This window comes from Triturus cristatus, chromosome 6 (genome assembly GCF_964204655.1).
Source record: "Triturus cristatus chromosome 6, aTriCri1.1, whole genome shotgun sequence".
Taxonomy (NCBI): Eukaryota; Metazoa; Chordata; class Amphibia; order Caudata; family Salamandridae; genus Triturus; species Triturus cristatus.
In genome coordinates, this window is record NC_140589.1 from 1,323,874,685 (window position 1) to 1,323,889,239 (window position 14,555).

Sequence of the window (14,555 nt, forward strand, 5' to 3'; positions counted from 1 at the left end):
ATGGACAGACAAGCCCCATAGGCTGCCATTATGTGGCTCAGAACAGGATACTGTGCCTTTAAGAAAACTTTCCAGAACTTTTCCAGTATCCCAGAATGCACAGCAGGTCCCTTTTACTTTCAGTTCTTTTTTCCGGCTCCTGCTAGCAGGACCCTGGAGCATTGAGCTCTCCCTTTTCAAGGGTTTATTTGGATATTGTTCACTTTTCAAGTGCTTATTAAGTACCTTGTTGCCTTCCTTCTTGTGTGTGCTCTGTGTGGTCAACATGCCTGGCTTGTTTGACAAGTGCCCAGAGTGCAAGAGAAAGAAGGCCAAGTCGGACCCACACAGGGTGTGCATCGTCTGCCTTCCCCAGTCCCATGCTCCAGAGGAGTGTGACATTTGCCAATCTTTCTCAGCCAGGACCCTGAAGGAAAGGATGAAGATCAGGCTCCTGGGCCTGGAGGACAGAAGGCTGAGGGCACAAGGTGGGTCGGGACGGGCTAATTCTGCCCATGCTGAGGCCCCTGGGGGCTCCCCAGGGGCAGGAAGCCCCGCAAACGTCCCCATTCTCCGTCGACGTCGAGGGGGATGGCTGCAGTCTGCTCACCGTCTCCCCAGGGCTCTGGGGAGAAACGGCGTCTACGTTCTCCGTCGAGGGAGCTGAGCAGTCCGCCGTCGACGACATGAGCTTCGTCGACGCCGTCGCCTTCTCCGTCGAGTCATCGGCGTCGAGGACAGTCCCGGCGTAGGCGCTCGCCGTCGAGGCGAGGTCGCCGTCGAGGGGATCCCCGACATCGAGGACCTGTCCCAGGCGTTCGCCGTCGAGGAGGCGTTCGCCATCGAGGAGGCCTTCGCCGTCGAGGAGGCGTTCGCCGTCGAGGAGGCGTTCGCCGTCGAGGAGGCATTCATCGACACCGAAGCAGCGCAGGAGGAGTCCTGACGCCAGGAGTTCCTCGGGGTCACAAAGGAAGAGAACGGAGTCACCGGGCTCGGTGTACTCAGTGGTGTATACACCTCCTAAGCCTAGGTCGCCACCCTTTCCTCCTTTGCCAAGGGAGCCCTCACCACGGATCCCTACGCCTCCTCCTCCTCCTCCTCCTCCTCCTCCGCCTCCACCTCATACCATTCCGCCTGACACACCGTCGGGCCCACCTGTGGCCCCGCTGCGGTCGCTGTCGTTGCCTAGGTATCCGACGCCTCCGAAGAGAACTCCGAGGCCGCGGCACCAGGTTAAGCCCAGATCGCGCTCCCGCTCCGGACGGAGAGGAAGATCACGGAGCCGTGGACGGTCGTCATCGACATCTGAGCGGCGCTGCAGGAGGCGCAGAGCCAGATCCCGCACCCAATCGTCTGCCAGGGACTGCTCGACTGCTCGCTGTCGGACTCGCCAGGGACGGGAGTATCGCCTGTCGACGATATAGTCTCCTTCCAGGAGGTGCTACTGAAGGGTGCGGCCAAGCTAGGGATCACGGTGACGGTGCCAACACCTACGACGTCCGTGATCTTCGAGACGCTGCACAAGAAGCACCTGCCTCGCCCCCTGCTGCCACTAGTGCCGGGATTGGTGGAGCCCGCTACGGAGTTGTTCCTCACTCCGGCGGTGACGAAACCAGCCCCCTCAAGGCTCATGAAGAAGTATCGGGCGCCGGAATCGGACCCGACCTTTCTGAGGATGGACCCGAAACCGGACTCGGTCATTGTGACGGCGGCAAGGAAGCAGCATGCTACCACTCCTTCCTCGACAGTGCCGCCTGATAAGGATAGCTGTTGGCTAGACTCAGCGGGCAGAAAGGTCTGTGGGACGGCTTCTACCACCATGAAGGCGGCAAGTGCCGGGGCTCTGTTAGGGCGCTACGACCTTGCCCTATGGGAGTCTCTCCAGCAGTACGCGGAGCTGCTGCCTCGCGACAAGGAGGACTTTCTAGAGACTTTGCGTGAGGGGATGCTGGTGTCAAATCAGATTATCAGCGCGGCCGCGGATGTGTCTCTGTTAGCGGCACATGGATATTGTCATGGCATCAACCAACGGCGTCACGCTTGGCTTCGCCTTACCTCACTCAAACCGGAGGCACAACAAAGAGTGGCCAACCTGCCTTTCTCGGGGGAAACCCTGTTCGGCAAGCATGCGGACGACGAAATGGCCCGCATGAAGACGGAGGCAGAGACCCTGACGGCTGTCGGGTTAGAGAAGCCTGAGAAGAAAAAGCGCCCATTCCAGAGACGGTTTGGGGCTGCAGGCAGAGGGCGTAGGCAGGCCTCGGGACAGCAGCAACAACAGCAGCAGCAGTTCCGGAAACCCTTCCAGAAGCGCCAGAAGGGTAGAGGAGGCCAGCAGTCCGCTACAGCGACCAAGGGCCCGGCTGGGTCTCGGCCCTGAGCGATTACTTCCCCTGAAACCGTTACCCACTCCAGTGGGGGGGAAGCGTTCAATCTTTTATGGCAGAGTGGAGAAAAATTACTCCGGACAAGTGGGTGCTGAATATTGTTTGCAATGGATACAGTCTTCGGTTCATCAGCCCGCCTCCAGCGATTCCACCGGTAAGCTCACAGTATCAACTGCGAGAGCTCCAGGCGGAGGCAGACATCCTGTTGAGGAAAAAGGCAGTGGAAGACGTACCTCTGTCTCAAAGGGGAAGAGGTCTGTACTCTCGGTTCTTCCTGGTTCGCAAGAAGGACAAGAATGAGTTCAGGCCCATTCTGGATTTGCGGCAAGCAAACAAATGGATTCGCAGAGAGAAATTCCGCATGCTATCGTTGCATCAGATTTACCCACAGCTGCAACGGGGAGACTGGCTCTGTGCCATAGACCTACAGGATGCGTACTTCCATGTGCCCATTGCACAGAAACACAGGAAGTTCCTGCGATTCCAAGTTGGCGCCAATCATTATCAATACACAGTACTGCCATTCGGGCTAAAGTCTGCGCCCAGGACCTTCTCGAAGTGCATGGCAGTGGTAGCTGCACACCTGCGGAAGAGCAAGGTGTTTGTCTACCCGTACCTGGACGATTGGTTGATCAAGGCCTTCTCCTTCTCGGAAGCACAAGCGCACTTCCAGAAGACGTGCGTTCTCTTGAACAAGCTGGGGTTGCACGTCAACATGTCCAAGTCTGTCCCGACTCCTTTCCAGTGCATACAGTACTTGGGGGGCCTCCATCAATACGCTGTCGGCAAGCGTGTCTCCTTCGGAGGAGAGACGGTTATCACTCCTTCGGAAGGCTCAGGCTCTTATGACCGCTCCATCGACGACAGTGAGGAAGGTGTCTTCGCTGCTGGGATCGATGGCCTCATGTATCTTCCTCACGCCTCACGCACGGCTGCACATGAGACCACTGCAGGAGTGCTTGGAGGATCAGTGGGATCAGAGGACAGGTTCTTGGGACGACAAGATACGGCTGTCTCTGCATGCTCTTCAGTCGCTGAAGTGGTGGTGTTCGGCGGAAAATCTCCTCAGGGGGGTTCCCTTCCACAAGGACATTCCCACGAAGAGTATCGTGACGGATGCGTCTCTCCAAGGCTGGGGAGCGCATTCCGGAGACTTACAGATACAAGGAAAGTGGTCCTCGTTGGAGTCGACGTACCACATCAATTTCCTGGAACTCAGAGCCGTTTACTTGGCATTAAAGGCCTTCCATTAGTCCTTCCAGACCAACTCGCTGCTTGTACGGACGGACAATACAACCACGATGTATTACCTCAACAAGCAGGGGGGGTCGAGATCACGCACTCTGTCACAGGAGGCGCTGTCGATCTGGCAGTGGCTTCTGGCCTGAGGACTGACGATTACGGCCACGCATCTGCCAGGTGTGCAGAATGTTCAGGCGGACGCACTGAGCAGACTGATTCAGGAAAACCACGAATGGGTCATAAACGACGAAGTACTAGGTGACGTCTTTGCAAGGTGGGGGACTCCAGACGTAGATCTGTTTGCCACCGCCGAAAACAGCAAATGCCGAGACTTCGCATCCAGGTACTACCAGCGGGGGACGCTGGGGAATGCGCTATGGATCGACTGGTCGAACAGCTTTCTGTACGCTTTTCCACCCATTCCCCTGATTCCGGCCGTGCTCATCAAGCTGTCCCAGTCCGGGGCGCGGATGATCCTGATTGCCCCGGAATGGCCCAGACAGTAGTGGTTCACAGACCTGCTTCACCGGTCTCTCCTTCCTCACATACGGCTGCCGTGCAGGCCGGACCTTCTCACGAAGTTCGGGGAGGAGTTGGTGCACCCCATCCTCTCGTCTTTGAGTTTGGCGGCATGGCTCCTGAGATAGTGCAATATGGCCATTTGAATCTGCCAGCAGATTGTATGGATATACTGAAGGAGGCTAAGGCCTTCCACTAGGACGTCCTATGCTTACAAGTGGAAGAGATTCTGCATCTGGTGCAAGTCCAAGCACTTTGACCTGACGACATGTAAGGAAGATGTCATCCTTCCGTACCTTTTGCATTTGGCACAGTCTGGCCTTAATTTCCATTCCATTAAGGTTCATCTCGCTGCTTTGACTGCTTACAGGAAATGCCCTTCACAGACTTCCTTCTTTCAGATCCCTGTGATCAAGGATTTTTTGGAAGGCTTGAAGAAAGTGTTCCCTCCTGTCAGACTTCCCTCGCCTTCATGGGAATTGAATGTGGTGCTGTCCAGATTGATGGAGCCTTTTGAACCTATTCACAAGGCTTCGTTGCAGCACCTGTCTTGGAAGGCGGCGTTCCTAGTGGCCATTACATCGGCCCGCAGTGAACTTCAGGCGTTGTGTTGCCAAGAACCTTATACGGTATTTCATGCTGCTAAGGTTGTTATGCGTACTCACCCTAAATTTCTTCCTAAGGTTATATCTGATTTTCATGTCAACCAGACCATAACTTTACCTACGTTTTTTCAGAATCCCTCTTCTCCAGCGGAAAGGTCTCTACATTCCCTGGACGTTAGGAGGGTGTTGAAGTTTTATCTTTATAAGACCAAAGATATTCGTAGGTCAGACCAATTGTTTATCAATTATGGATCAGTCAGGACCGGTCTTGCTACCTCCAAACAGTCCATCTCTCGGTGGATTGTGTCCTGTATACACTTGTGTTACCAAAAGGCTAATCAGACCTTAGGGGGTAAACCTAAGGCTCATTCCACCAGGGGCAAAGCTGCCACGACTGCTTTGCTGCGTAATGTTCCGATTGCAGAAATCTGCAAGGCGGCCACTTGGAGGTCGGTCCATACCTTTGCTGCGCATTACTGTCTGGACACGGATGCCAGGGCAGATGCTCAGGTTGGGCAGGCTTTGCTGCGAAATTTGTTCGCACAGTAGTGGTATTATTTTGTAGTCTTCTCCACCGCTGTTTTGGTGTGGGGATGGGCTTGCCATTCTATTCACTAGATTATGACTATACACAGAGATCCCCTACTACAGAAGGAGTAGTTTCTTTTCTGTAACTCCAGTTCTGTAGTGGGGGTATCTCTGTTATAGTCATAAGCGCCCGCCCTCCTCCCCGGTGGAGAAATAAATGTTAATGTAAGGAATGCTACAGGTCTGGCGTGTTACGCCTTCAAAATGAACTGAAAGTAAAAGGGACCTGCTGTGCATTCTGGGATACTGGAAAAGTTCTGGAAAGTTTTCTTAAAGGCACAGTATCCTGTTCTGAGCCACATAATGGCAGCCTATGGGGCTTGTCTGTCCATTCCTCCCTCTCTATCATTCCAGAGGCTTTTGCTGGTAGAGGCAGGTTTTTCTCTGTGGAAAAAGCTGGGCAGGCAGTGCTGTTTGTGGATGTTGGTGGAATTTTTCTAGTTGAAGTACTGGACAGTGTAGCCTGTGGATATAGGCTGCATTATCTGTCTTTGAATTCTCTCTTAAGTGTAGATGCAGGTCTGCATGGCTTGACAATTTAAGAGATTATTTTTACTTCTCCGCGGTCCACGCACATGGGCGGGACTATTCACTAGATTATGACTATAACAGAGATACCCCCACTACAGAACTGGAGTTACAGAAAAGAAACTACTCCTGCCTTTTAGTTTTCAGCGTGGTCTGCAGTATTCGCCATCCCGGGCCTAGAGTGAAGGACTCAATTGACGTTTTTAATGTTGAATGTCTCCAGTAGCCCCTCGAGTCCGTGATGCGGGAGGTCCCGAGCGCCTCCACCACCTAGCTCCAGCTGTTGATGGTATAGTGGTGCCATGGGAAGGACTTCTGTGGGCGGCTGGGCCCTCTATATGACTTCTAAGTGGCCTCTGGGTGAGCCGGCAACCTGCTCGACTCGATGGCCCTCAGTGCAAAAAGAAGCCTCCGTCCTGCGGATCTCCGTGTGTCCTGGCTTCTATCCAGCTTCTGACTCCTGATTTGCTCCAGTCTGGCTCTGGTATGTAGGTTTCATTGTTGCCACTACGAACATGTTCTCCACATGTATGGCCCCCTGGAGTCACTAGAATCCCTTTTGTTAGTCCTTCGGGCAGGAGTTACCTTCAGCCCTCCGATGGTAAATCAGGGTGGAAGCCTACACCTCCTCACCTCCTCACCTCCCCACTCCTGGCGATCACTCTCTTGGGTGTCGGTGATCTGAGGTATGCTGTTTCATAGGCCTCCTCCGCTTACCGTAGGCTCTCTGCTCCGGGCTGAAGTCGTACTGAGGCTCTCGTACCCCGGACTTTGTTCATCTACCCATGGCCGCTGCCAAACCCTCTGTCCCGCTACGGCATAGCCCGGTGCAGGCCTCAGCAGGCCTCCCTGCTGCTCAGCAGCCAATGCTGCCATTCTCTGCGCGCCTCCATCCTCTCTCTTAGTGGCCGCCTAAGCCCATTGCTCCAGCTGGTACTGGTCTGGTGAGTCTTCCTTGTTGTATGTGTCAGAGGAGGCCCGAGGGCCTAACGCCACTCTGCCTAAGTTTGTCTTTCAGTGCATTGAAATAACACTCACAAGGAAATATTTTCAGTTTGAGGACCAGCTATATCTACAGAGTGCATTGCACCTACAGGAGGAGGAGCTGATTAAAAAAAATTACATTAAGACAGTAAAGAACACCCTGACAGGATTCAAGGGAAGAATCTAGAGTATGAAACCTTTTTAGTTAACCATAGAATCAGAAGCCTCCCAAAAAATATGAAAACGTTTACAGATAGCTGATATTTCCTTACAGTCAAGACTCCCATGAGGACACATATACCACATTAATTAGGCGCAGCATAGAGGAGGCAGAGGAAGACAGAATACACCACAGAACTGGGCTTTCGCTCCTAGTAGTAGTTAGGAAGACAACACTGAGCCAGTCCTCACCACATCAGTAATGGCTGGGGTGCAATTTGCCCCAGCTCAGTCCTATTCAGTGCATTTATTATTATATTTATTTAGGTCTCATTGATTAAAAAGATTACTCCCAAGCCAACAATCAATGCAGACTTCACCTGCACGTTTCAGAAATATATTTTAATTTGGGATGGTTATAGATCTGAATTGATGGCATTCACTTGTTGGCTAGATAATCAGGACCACAACTTGGAGTTCATCTGGACATATAGCAAAACAACAATTACATTCTTGCCTTTAATATGCAAGCAGGAAATAAGCTTAGCACCATCGTACATAAAAAGAAAAAACAAGAGTTTATTGTTCCATTAATAGGTCTTTTCGTCCTAGAGTACTGTATATAATCTCTAGGTGGACCAGTTCTTTGGAGATGGGCACAATTGTAATAATGCAACATTCATAGACTAAGCCTCAGATCTCCAGCAACTCCTTATCAGTAGACAATATCCATACACAGTGGTATGCCAAGTATATAAAAGAGCATTCATCGCTATCCACAAAGGCTAAGGATGAACAAATTATGTTAGTCACCGCGTATGATCCTCTGTCTACGCAGATATGGAATATCATAGGGAAAAATTGGTGCATTTTGGTGTCGGGGACAGGCAAAATCCCCAAATCACGTTGCATTATACTAATCTAAAGGATTGCTTTGTGCATTAATGTCCATCTGGGCAATAAAGTACGTAACTAATGTTATGGAATTATCTAACACCCTAAGGACACTATTCATTGTTATTTTGTGCCTTTTTTCCTGTCAGAATAAAGATATCAAGCGGCAGGCTGTAATGGTAACAACACAGTCTCACTAATTGTAATACTACGCGAGTGAAAGGGGATACATAATAGGTAACTGTGTAATATGGTCCATTATTGCCATCGAGTGGTTCCACCGTAAGCCATGGAAGCTACTTGGCCACATTCCAGAGCACCAGGTTGTGTCATTAGGCATATGGACAAGTTCAGATGCTTTTAATGGAATAATTTGAGACCAGACCAAGTGCGCACAAATCTGGATATCTTGGGAATTTTGAGTATTCGAATGAGTAGAAATATCACTAAAGTGTGATGTTTACAGAACGCAAAGAATACAGCATAAAAAAAGAAAAGTAAGCTCTCATTCACTTTTATCATTTTGTTGCATGCAGGCTACTGGATGTTGATAAGTTGTCTAGCTTTGGGAAGCACATTTCATAAATGTGATATTCTGTCTTATAAAACCGCCATATGTAAGTTAATTAGAGATTAGCTATAATGTGAATTGCTTGGCATTTATGCATGTTCCTTTGAAACACTGCAAACGAGGTTCATTTATCTTCTTGATTGTCTCTGTGACCCATTCAGACACGGTTTACAAACAGTAACTGAGCATACTTCATCCATATTCATATATCTGTCTGCTGGATTTGTGACACCATTTAAATATGGTTTTAATACTACTGCCTTTCTCTTACAGGCTAACTTAAATTCAGAGAACATCAAGCTAATATCAGCAATGTTGTGTGCGGCTCTTTATCCCAATGTTGTACAGGTAAGTCTTTTTTCCAGTGTCACTGTTGTTTTGCATCAAGCAGAGTGAAGGCCTTATGACCAATATCATTTGTACCCTTTTATATGACCCCATCCTTTAATATATGCACAGAAAAAGGGAGATATTTTCCTTTGTATCATAGACGCACAAAATGGTAATCGGTTGTTTTATGTTTTTTGCGGAATACCTAGAGGAAACCAATACACTCTTATATCCAAACGTTTTAGTTAAGTTTTTTTTATATAAAAATAAAGTGACTGAAAAAGGGAGATGTACAAGTAAGATACCGTTGTGATTCAGATACAGCCTTATAGCTTGCAATCTCTATTACCAATTCCTTGGTGTAGTGTGTATATATAACTCTATAGCATGCAAGTAATTTGGCATGTGGAATACCTTTGTCAATATAAACTGAATTGTCACATTCTAAACACAGTGGATAAGAGTCAAAAGAACTTTCCTAAGATTAGGGGTGATTTACTCCAGGCTTAGCATGGTTACATCTGTACATCCAAGTCTTATTCAAACAGCATTTTTATCTGTGAATAGATGCGTCTTACTCCAAGCTCTGATGTTACTTTTCCAGGAGTAAGACTGCATACTAAAGGTTTCCATGAGTAATCCTGTCTTAATCCTGGAAATTACTTGCATAACATGCTTTGTGAATAGTCCAGATTTAAGTCACATCTAAGACTGAAGCAAAGCACTCATATAAAAAGCTGTTTCAATCTGGTGCAGTCTACTTGAAGAGTAGGAACTTGAGTTTATTATTCAGAAGCAAGGGAGGGATGATGCCTGGTGAACTTAGATTGTGATGGGGTTCCATGCCATTGTCATGTGGCAGGAAAGGTGTGGCATTCATGCTTTTTCTTCCCTTGGCTCTACTTTGCAGTCTAGTCACGCTGTTTGACTTCTGAAGCTCTCTGTTCGACTTTGTTGTAGTCCCAGCAGCATTTGTTCTCTAAGGATAGCAGGTATAACCAGTTGGTAACATAGTCATATTACTTTTTCTTGGTAAACAATAGGTTTTTACTATCTTTTACTCAGCCAATCTTACCTACAAATTAGGACTATTCTTAGAAATTCCTCTTAATGCTTTCACCTGTAGGACCAAGCTGATCTCTGTACCCAACTATGTTGCCTAATTTTTCTGGTGTTTTTTTCTCTGGTGGAAAAATATCTGTTGTCTGAAATGCGGTTTATATCATTGACTTGATATTTTTCTGTCTTCACCAAACATTTTGAGTGTTTACTTTCCCTGCAGAGTTGCATTTAATTCCAGGCAATTTTTTAAATGTAGGTAATTTCATCACTTTTCACTGACAGCGAGTAGCGTCATAGAGTTATGCTGTGAGTTCTTATTCACATTTTTCTTCCTCCCCCGGGCTCATATTTGTATGTCACCTGCGGATTTAGTTCTCTTTGTACATTTCTTCAGTGATGTGACAGAAAAGTTTACCTAATTACCAGAGCGAAACAAACAATTTGAAAGAATGAAACTGGATCAAATTATGCATTACGTCGACTGTATCCCATCTGTAAGAATGGGTGGGGGTGGGGGGGGGGGTGGAAGTCACACTTAAGCAACATCCACAATCTTGTCTGGGTGAGTCCCAAATAATCACTAAATAACATGTGCTTAACCCTCAGTTAGCTTGGTACAAAAGCAGTCAGGCATCACTTAGAGGGAAAGTGTAAAGTATTTATGCAGCACACAAACAGTAATAAAGTGAAAACTCAACACAAGAAAAATCCCAAACCAATTTTGGAAAATAGAGTACATTTTTAACAAATAGAATTATACCAGAATGACAAAAAGCCAATCAGTAGAACCTAGAGATATTTAATTTCAAAGTGTTAGGAGGATAAAGCACGTAAAAGCACAAAGCACCTCTCGCCGGCATCTGGTTGTGCTTTAGCAGGAGAAAGCCACAAGTTCAGGCCGACCACGCTGGAGCACGGGTGGGATACAGGGACCATGTATTTTCCACGCATGGTTGAAATTGCACTACAGGCTGCAGTGGCAGGCCTGAAACATGTTTTAAAAGGTTACTTTAGTGGGTGGTATACTGAGTGCTGCAGATCCACTAGTAGCATTTAGCTTACAGGCCTTGGGGGCAGGAAGTACCATTTACTATATGAAATGTGCCACTTGTGTGTAGTCCAATTTTACCATGTTTTGGGAGAGACTACAAGCATTTTAGCACTGGTTAGCAGCAGTAAAGTGCACAGAGTTCTAAAAGCCAAAGAAACAGGTTCAGCAAAGGAAGGGAGTGAAGGCAAAACGTTTGGGGTGACCTTGCAGAGAGGGCCAGGTCCAACACCATCTATACTTTGTTTTTAGTTTGTGTTCACCAGACCATATATTCGGTGAGATAATCTCATTTCCAACACCATTGTCCATACATAGCACTAATAAAGGAACAGTAAACTGGTAAATTCACAAATCCAGGGTATTTCAGCTCAGAATTGCAAGTCAAAAATGTTCATTTTTATACAAGGGTCAGTTATTGTACATTGATTGTATTGTAACAATCTTAGGTAAAAGTTCCAGAAGGAAAATATCAACAAACAAGCACAGGAGCAGTGAAAATGCAGCCAAAAGCAGAGGAGCTGAAATTTGTCACAAAGAATGACGGTTATATCCATATTCATCCTTCTTCTGTAAATTATCAGGTGAGAAGCATTCAGTTTTATTCAAGGATGTGAATCAGAAGTGATACTTGGCAACCTATTCTGTTGAAGGTTCTGCTATTTCTCCTTAATGGAAATGTCACAGGATTATTGAACTACTTTCCCGTTTTGAAAATAAATGGAGATATTTAATAACATATGTGGTAAGTTAACAATAATTGAGGGGGGTGCATAAGATATCAATTACATTAAATTAGCAAGCTGTAAATAGAAAATGAACTCTCTCTTCTTGAGGCCTCAAATGCCATGTTGTTTTCTATCTCTTCCTGTGTTTTCTATACACTTCTTATATCTTTGTACATCAAACCAACTATGTCTTCCAAATGAATTACTTGACATATAGTGCAATGCATTCAAACACCCTGCAATATCCAGCTAAAGGTTATCCCTCTGTGGCCACTCTCATCCCTGTGGAGCAAAGAATACTTATTTCTAGGAATTCTGAGTTTAAAAAAGCAACAAATACTTGTCCAGTCTTTCTACTCTCTGCTGCCATTTGGTTAGATTCTCACTACAGAAATACAAATATACATATATACCTGCTACAAATACCAGCATAGAGGAAAAAAACATGAGCTAATTATGTCTGAGTTTTGCCAGCTTGAACGCACTATGCTTTATTTGTTATCGCTGCTTGCCCTTCGTCCTTTGATACCCTTTCAGTATGGTATCGGCCTAAGAGGGGCTCCGTATGCAGCCAGAACTGAGTCGCAGATTGGTCCTTTAGATAAGGCTGTCTTTAAACGGTGATGTGAAAAAGAAAGCACACCCACTAAGGATTCTGTGGTTTGAAAATATTAAAATATATTTGACCTAAACCTACACCTTCATCAAGTCCTAACTATGGATATATTTAACCTCATGTGACAAATAACGCGCAAAACGGAGAAATCGGCGTGAACCCTAGTGGCATTTGCAGTTTGGTGCATTTTTGCCCGTTTTCTTTCTTGTTAATTTGACTACTCTTGTTATCATGGTTTCTCTGACTGTTGATATGGGATGATATAACCAATACCAAGTCAATAACATATTTGCTGAATTTCCTGTTAAGAACGTGTTAGTTATGGCATCGAACCTGCCATGAGGTGGTTCCTGAACAACCGCGGATTTTGGCTGATGGTGGAGTTGATCACATGTTCTTGCACATGTCCAGCAAACAAAAAAGCCAGGGGCAAAATCGTTGCTTTAACGGTTAGTTCACTTAAATAAAAAGATGGAAACTCACTGTGCAAACTCACAGTACAAAGAATACCTTTGTAGGTGCACGACCTAGACAGAACAGCAGTGTACGGCAGCTTAGAGGTGTCAACGATTCCTCTGTTCCACCTAAAAAAAAAAAGGGAATGGAAGGGCCTCTTTAAATCAAAGATGTCACTCATGCACGTCAGTCGTTGTCCTAGGGTAGGATATGTTGACTGACCTATCAGGAAGTGGAGAGCATGAATATTATAGCAAAACCTTGTTCTTACTTACACTATTTCCCGTTGTGTTCCATAAAACCTAATTCCACCCTCTTCAACCATGCTCCGGGTTAATGAGCCTGCGTGTCTCCCTCTCCCTCTTTCTCCCTCGCTCTCCCTCTCCCTCTCCCCCTCTCCCCCTCCCCTTCTCCGTCCCTCTCTCCCTCTCCCTCCCTCTCCCTCCCTCCCCCTCTCCCTCCCCCTCCCTCCCTCTCCCCCTCTCCAACCGCGCTCCGGGTTAATGAACCTGCGTTTCTCCCTCTTTCTCCCTCTCCCTCTCCCCCTCCCCCTCCCCCTCTCCCTCCCTCTCTCCCTCTTCCTCTCCCCCTCTCCCCCTCCCCCTCTCCCTCCCTCTCCCACTCCCCCTCTCCCTCTCCCTCCCTCTCCCTCCCCCTCTCCCTCTCCCCCCTCTCCCCCTTCCCTACCCCCTCTCCCCCTCTCCCCCTACCTACCTCCCCCTCTCCCCCTCTCCCCCTCCCCCTCTCCCCTCCCCTCCTCTCCCCCCTCTCTCTCTCTCTCTCTCTCTCTCTCTCTCTCTCTCTCTCTCTCTCTCTCTTTCCCTCTCTTTCCCCCTCCCCCTCCCCCTCCCCCCAACTATAACATAGTTAATATTTGTGGTGAAATTAGTTCAGTTTCCCAGTCACATTTGTTGGTGTATGCCTCAGTATCATACATTAATTGCCAGTTTGTATGTCCTTCAAATGACCTTGAGTTCTGGTCAGGGTGTTTGTACACAGGACTTAGCATCTAACTCATTTGTGCTGATTCTGTTTTCATGCAATTCTGGGTACACACATTGTGCGAATTTTGCTTTCCTGTAGTTCTGGTTCCCAAAACCTTTAGAAGTGCATGCAAGTCGGGATCACAACTGCTTTTATGTGGTTCTTTGTCACAAGAGCTAGTCTGTTTTGTATGCTAGCAGGCTTTAATCAGTCACACTCTTGCATAGTTCTTTACACCACACCTGTAATAATGTATGTAGTCTTAGAGTTCTAGGGGTTCAAGCGCTATAGTTTTCCAAGAGGTGAGCTGTTGACTAATGTTCTAAAGTCTCACTGGAAGTAGGATTGTGTTTTGTAGTCTTAGTGGAGGGGGGATGTCCACCAATGTCCTGGAGCTTGAGGAGGACTATTGTACTACTGCCTGTGGTTCTGATTCTTCTCCTAGCAGCGTTTGGGGATTTAGGTAGGATTTTTATACCTCCTCTCTCCCAGATGGCTAACACTAAGATGTCACAAGAGCAACAGCTGTGTAGCCTGTAACCCATTCCCTTTTTCAACACCCATGATTAGGTTGTGTTCTTAATGAGACAAAATCTGCAATAATCGCTGCCATTCCAGATACCCTACTAAATTAAACTTTTGCAAAGTTTATTGTAATGTACCACATGCATGTGAAGTTAATTTTCTTTGACATTTCTAGGTAATAAATGCTACCATTAATACATCTCTGTTGTGCTTATTTAGTGTGCACTGTGCACTGTCCAGCTGTCGAATTCTATAATGGTGTAAGGAAACTGATTTTTGACTTAGATGGGGTTTACAAATAACAGATGATTCCCCTGCATTGGATCTTTCATAGATTCACACGCTTGAAT

At 47.2% G+C, this 14,555-nt stretch overlaps 1 protein-coding gene across 2 annotated transcripts in view; it reads left to right on the plus strand.

The window, feature by feature from the left end:
* DHX57 (DExH-box helicase 57) overlaps positions 1-14,555 on the plus strand; it is a 387,132-nt gene that overhangs the window by 348,713 nt on the left and 23,864 nt on the right. For both annotated transcript variants that reach the window (XM_085612312.1, XM_085612311.1), the window contains 2 exons: positions 8,730-8,804; positions 11,346-11,480. In XM_085612312.1, the coding sequence (XP_085468438.1) occupies positions 8,730-8,804; positions 11,346-11,480 (210 nt within the window). The remainder of the gene's footprint in view (positions 1-8,729; positions 8,805-11,345; positions 11,481-14,555) is intronic.